We start from the raw sequence: 6,393 nt of genomic DNA on the forward strand, positions 1-6,393 counted from the left end.
GAAATGGGAATATTCTTTTAACTGTTTTTAGGCTGAAGCTCCTCCCCTCTGTCCGTATCCTTCACTCCGGATTGGCTCTCCTCGCCGGGTCCTCCTCTCCCACAATCACTCCATCTACATCTCTCCTCACAAGAGCGCCAGCCCCCTCTCACCTCGAGACAAGGTCTTCTACTACATCAGCTCCAGCCCATCAAACGTAAAGCAACATATTATCAATGTAGAAACTGTATCTTTTCATTCAAGGTCACATGCATTTTTGCATTAAAATAATTCCTTTAAGGTGCACTCATATAATTTTACATGTAAAGAAATTAATAGTACTTTGTAAAGATACAGTATGTTTAAAAATCATGTACACTCACATGAGATGAAGAATCTAGTCATATCAGTAGCCTAATAAAAGATCGTTTTATTTTACTTGGAGCAGGTTGCCTCATGGGGACCGCCATGTTAAAATCACATGACCAGCCTTCAATCTTTGTGACCCCCCCTCTTATTGGACACTTTTGGTCTCTATATAAATAAATTAATCATGGCTGATTGAAAATAGCGCATTTTCAACAATGGCATCAGCAACTGAAAACTTTTGCCTTTGCATGGTGCAGCATCCACGCCACTGGGTGTCAGTATAATGGTGCATACACGTTCAGATTTTGTATTCACTAAAAAGAACTGGCTGATAAAAGTAATTCATTCAGGAGGTAGTGCTGCATGTTTTGCGGTGTAGATTCAAAAGAAGCGACTCATAAGAGTAATTTCTTCAGGAATATGACTACACCGTTCGCGCTGTATGTTTCACACTGAAGATTCAAAAGAATTATTTATCCGGGAATCGGAATACACTGGTTGTGCTATATGTTTCACGCTGCAGATTTTAAAAGAACTGGCTCATAAGAGTCATTTGTTTGTAAATCGTCTACACTGTTCACCCTCTATGTTTTGCTCTGGAGATTCAAAAGAATCAGCTCGATAGAGTCATTCGTTTAAGAATCAAACTACACTGGTCATGCTGTATTTTTCACACTGTAGATTTAAAAGAACTGGTTTTTATAGAGTATTTCGTTCAGGAATATAACTACGCTGGTTGCGCTATATGTTTCATGCTGTAGATAAAAAATTAAAAAAAATGGCACATAAGTGTCATTTCTTCAGGAATATGACTACATTGGTTGTGCTGTATGTTTCACACTGTAGATTCAAAAGAATCATTCATTCAAGAATCGAAATACACTGGTCGCGCTATATGTTTTGCTCTGTAGATTCAAAAGAACCTACTCATTAGAGTCATTCATTTGGGAATCAAACGACACTGGTCGTGCTGTATGTTTCGAGTGTTAGATTCAAAAGAATCAGCTCATAAGAATCTCTTGTTTGGGAATCTGACTATGCTGGTCACGCTGTAGATTAGAAAGAACCGGCTCATAAGAGTCATTTGTTTGGGAATCAAACTACACTGCTCACGCTGTATGTTTTGCTCTGTAGATTCAAAAGAACCGACTTGTTAACGTCATTCATTTGGGAATCAATCTACACTGGTCACGCTGTATGTTTCTAGCTGTAGATTCAAAAGAAACAGCCCATAAGAATCTCTTGTTCAGAAATCGGACTATGCTGGTCGCGCTGTATGTTTTGAGCTGTAGATTCAAAAGAACCAGCTCATAAGTGTCATTTGTTCGGGAATATAACTACACGGGTTGCACTGTATGTTTCACACTCTATTTTAAAAAAAGAACCGCTTCATAAGAATTATTCATCAAATCATCAACTACTGATTGCATCTTTAATTTAATTTTAATTTTATCTGGTTAGTTGTTTCACACAATCTCGCATTTCTTCTCAGCGGCTGCGAGAGATTAACGCCATGATCCGGACAGGTGAAACGCCCAATAAGAAGCGCTGCATCGCCCTGGAGGAGGAGCAGCAGTCTCCTGCCAAGAGACTCTGTCAGGAGAACCAGACGGCACTGCTCAGACGCCTGCAGGATGTGGCCAGCGACCGCAGTTCTTCACACTGATGTGTCCATACTTGAAATAAGAATTACAGATAAATGTAATGATACAACTCACCCAAAATACATTTAGGATAAGCTTTTCCCAAAGCAACTGACAAATACAAGCAATTCATCCTTTACATAATGGCCACATAGTTAAAGGAGTACTTCAATCAAAAGCTGAAAATTCTGTCATTATTCATTATTAACATGATTATTTATATTTTTTCAGTGGAACTTAAAAGGATATTTTTAAAAGAATGTTCAAGCATCCCTTTTCCATACAACAACAGTTTATAGTGACCACAACTGCAAAAAAACAAACAAACAAAAAAAAACACTATAAAAGCATCATAAAAGTAGTCCAAACGACTTACAGACCAGTTTAAGTAATTATTCCTGATAATATTCGCTTTCACCGCAGCTCTCAAATAACATTCTGCATTTTGCATTTTCAAACTGACCCATCGCGTTTGGTTGTGGTACACATGAAAACCAATAGTGTCTTTTCATTGACACATTCAACTTACCATGACACATTGACCTGCAATTTGCCAGATAAGATTTTCAAGGACAGAAAAATTTCAGTGAATAAACAATTAAATTTCAGTTTATTCCTCATTTAAAGCTATCGTATGACTTCATAAGACTTGGAATATACTGTACCGCAAAAATCGAATGGACTACTTTTATGGTGTTATATACAAAATATATATAAAAACAGCAGTACATGGGTTTGGAATGAAATGAGGGTGAGTAAACAATGACTTAATTTTCATTTTTGGGTGAACTATGCCTTTATAGCCATTGCTCATAAACCTATGAGCTGTTAAATTGTGAAAAAACACTAGTTAATTTAATCAAAATAAAAATTCAGCCATAATCAACAAATGATACTGACTCAGATATTTTTTAATCTTAAAAAAACAAAAAACAAAACATTTGTGTTCTTAAAAAGCAAGGATGTGTCATGACAAGATTTGAAGGAGATTTTAAGCACTTAAAGGATTTGTTTGCCAAACTTGTGCTGAGTTTCTCATTTGTGTTTTATAAAGAACTATTTTTCATAAAGAGTTTTATAATGTATAGTATCAGAGTTCATCTTCAGAAACCAAGAGATGTCTGTCATCTCTTTCTATGTGTCTGTGTATTTGCTGTCATTGTATGTGTATGTCCGGTTTATATATTTATATAAAAAAATTCACCTCAGTAAAGGTAGTGATGAGCAACATCAAGTAGCTAACAATCATGTTAAAAGTAGAAATGTCATATTTATTTTGTCATGTTAAAATTAGCATGTATTAGATGTGTTAAAATCAGTTCTTGTTCCCTCTTCAGTTCTGAAAGGAATTTATTCAGTAGTCTCTACTCATTAACAAATTAACATGTTTTCTTCCCTGTTATTTCTGAAATATGGCATGTGTTTGTTGTAAGTGCCTTTCCTGATAAACTTTATGCTTTACTCTTTACACAGCAACCCAGCATTAAATGATCATCCAGCATTAATTAAAACCTGTGAACCAAACAAGCTGTTGTCCTAGTTTAAAATGACTCAGAAATCTCAGTTTGTAAGATTCTCCAGATCCAGGAGGGGAGAGCAGGGGCACAGGGGGGCAAAGATATATTTGATTGCATAGATCGCTGATGAAGACAAACTTTCGCTTCAGCAGGCATCACAATTAGTCTCTTGTTTTGAATAGGAAACCATATATCCCAGATCAGTATATGGTTCACCCTCGTGATTTATCAGGAAAATTTTACTGGGGCACAGCAGAACTTTACTGGGGCTTGTGTCCCAGTAAAAGGGGTCTAGCGATGCCCCTGGTAGGCCTACACCTTGCCTTAAATTTATCTGACTCTTTACCATGAGGACAGTTAATTCCCATTTTCATTTTTACTAGCAGACTGTGCACTAGAGTTGTGTATTTCTATTACACCTGTACACAATTACTGTACACATTTCACGAAGGCATGTAGTGTGATCTGGCTTTAGTGCTGAAATTCGTTACACCAAATACCATAAGAATCTAACGGAATGCCATTTCAAATTATTTTCTTTATCTGAATTAGGCCTAGGCAGACCCGAACAAGAGAGCACAGACAAGGTTGAATGTCCTCATCTCTGGACTCTTCGAATCAAGGACTGAAAACGTTCCAAGGAATGAAAACTGTATTTTTTAAATGTTGGGAACCGTTTAATAACTGGTTCATTTCATTCCGATATTTATTTATTTATTTTTTGAAAACCAAAGTCTAAATAGTTTATCGCAATACATTTTTGGAACTACTCCACTTCCTGTTGCCCCAAAAATGAGGCTTCTCTGTTTTAAGTTGAACATGATAAACAAGTGAAGGAAACAGCTGCATCACACATTTCTTTGCCTAATTGCACATTGTGGATGTAGCCTTCTGTGACATGCTGAGGACCTTTTAGACAGCTAGATATAATTACTACATACTGTATACACTCACTGAGCACTTTATTAGGAACACCTGGGATTTTCACAGACAACAGTCTCTAGAATTTACTCTGAATAGTGCCAAAAACAAAAAACATCCAATGAGCGGCAGTTCTGTGGATGGAAACACCTTGTTGATGAGAGAGGTCAACATAAAATGGCCAGACTGGTTCGAGCTGACAGAAAGGATACACAGTAGCGGTTCTGACTTTGGCCACAAGATGCCGCCCTGGGCAACTGCCCATGTCGCCCATGCTTAAATCTGCCACTGAGGATACAGTAACTAAGATAACTACTCTGTACAATTGTAGTGAGAAGAATATCATCTCAGAATGCACAACACATCGAAACTTGAGGCGGATAGATTACTTTTTAGCATAATTGTGGTTAGAAATGACAAGATAAGTGTCCATTGTTGAACTGTTAAAATAAATTTGTTTTAAAATATAACATGAAAAGCCACCAATTCCACTGAAAATCTGTATTCGACCACGGTAAAGAGCGTTTATTAGAGGTTTGTTAGACCTGGGAAGGATATGCTTGTATTTTTACCAAAATAGGGCAGAAGTGTGGACTGATTGCCAGCTCACAGGCTATGTGTCATCAACACACTTCAAAGCAGTCATCTGAAGCAGACACAAAGAGTCTGTCTGCCTCTGGCCTCAAGTTATAATATCTAGAATATCTCACAATAACCAGCAGTGAGGTTAAGCCAGACGTTAACCTGAGTCATTGTATGTGATTCAACTTTACTCATTAACATACTGGTTGGTTTTAATATTGAATGTTTCCAACAAGCTAATAATTAAAGTCCACTTTAAATAAAGTTTAAAGTTTGAAATTTAAAAAGTTTAAATTATTAATCCAGGGCCATGTTTAACACTGAGTTACAGTATGCAATTCTGAATTATCTTGTTCCATGTTTCATAGTTTATACATTTACCAACTGTTGCTCTCCTGCAGACTCACGAACGTGCAAAGGAGATCAAATGTATACGATTTTGGTGTATTTCTCCCCAAATCTTATCGTATGCCTTCAGTACAAGGCATGAGGCACATACAATAATTTATTAGACTTCTGAATTAAACATTTGCATTAGCTTGAAGAGGTGGTCACCATCCACTGCCAGTGTACGAAATCAATGAGCACAACATTTTTACAAAGAAAGATAAGTCATATGCGGTTATAACAACACAGGGGTGAGTAAACAATGACTGAATTTTCATTTTTGAGTAAACTAATCTAATCCCTGCAGAGTAAAAAAAAAAAAAAAAAAGATGTTAAAAATCAGTTTGAAAGCAATCTGTAAAAATAATAAAGTTGACACACTTTTCAAAGAATGAATTAAACACTAAACTAATATGTTATTTAGTTTGTATGCATAATAGGAAACATTTAAGAATAAAATAATGATTTCAGTAGGCACATGGGCAGTATAACCAAACTCTTTTGTTGTTGTTCTTATATGGAACTTTATTGTTGTACTTAGCTCTTAGTCATCCAGGGGAAATGTATGTGTCATATTATAAGTGATTAAACATCAAGACATTGTCTATGGGACAAATACACTAGCTGAGGTACACCTGTGATAATTTGACCTCCATCATCAGTCTGAGAATGAATCAGTGCTGCTGGGAAGTGTAAGTGTGTGTGTGTGTGTGTGTGTGTGTGTGTGTGTGTGTTGTTAGAGGTTCTGTTTGAATGTAGACTCAATGAAATATGCCCATAGTTGAGGCTGTGAGTCAGTGTGTGATCTCACCGTCTGAAATATGACCACAAACTGCTCTCATACGACTCATTCACAGCATGTGTGTGGATATTATCTCAAACATTGCATCAGTAAGATTGTATGATGCTTATTATGTTGCATTTAATCATGCCTCATATATGATCATATATGTGCCGTTATATTTGATTCTTGGTAAATTCGGGTTGATTTAGGT

At 36.5% G+C, this 6,393-nt stretch overlaps 1 protein-coding gene across 1 annotated transcript in view; it reads left to right on the plus strand.

The window, feature by feature from the left end:
• The window catches only part of LOC127436283 (retinoblastoma-like protein 2), a 58,154-nt gene extending 54,644 nt beyond the window's left edge, over positions 1–3,510 (plus strand). The window contains exons 21-22 of the mRNA XM_051690349.1: positions 32–196; positions 1,841–3,510. Coding sequence (XP_051546309.1) covers positions 32–196; positions 1,841–2,014 — 339 coding nt within the window. The 3' untranslated portion in view covers positions 2,015–3,510. The remainder of the gene's footprint in view (positions 1–31; positions 197–1,840) is intronic.
• The last annotated feature ends 2,883 nt before the right edge of the window (positions 3,511–6,393 follow it).

The sequence above is a fragment of the Myxocyprinus asiaticus genome, chromosome 46, assembly GCF_019703515.2.
Source record: "Myxocyprinus asiaticus isolate MX2 ecotype Aquarium Trade chromosome 46, UBuf_Myxa_2, whole genome shotgun sequence".
In the NCBI taxonomy this organism is placed as follows: Eukaryota; Metazoa; Chordata; class Actinopteri; order Cypriniformes; family Catostomidae; genus Myxocyprinus; species Myxocyprinus asiaticus.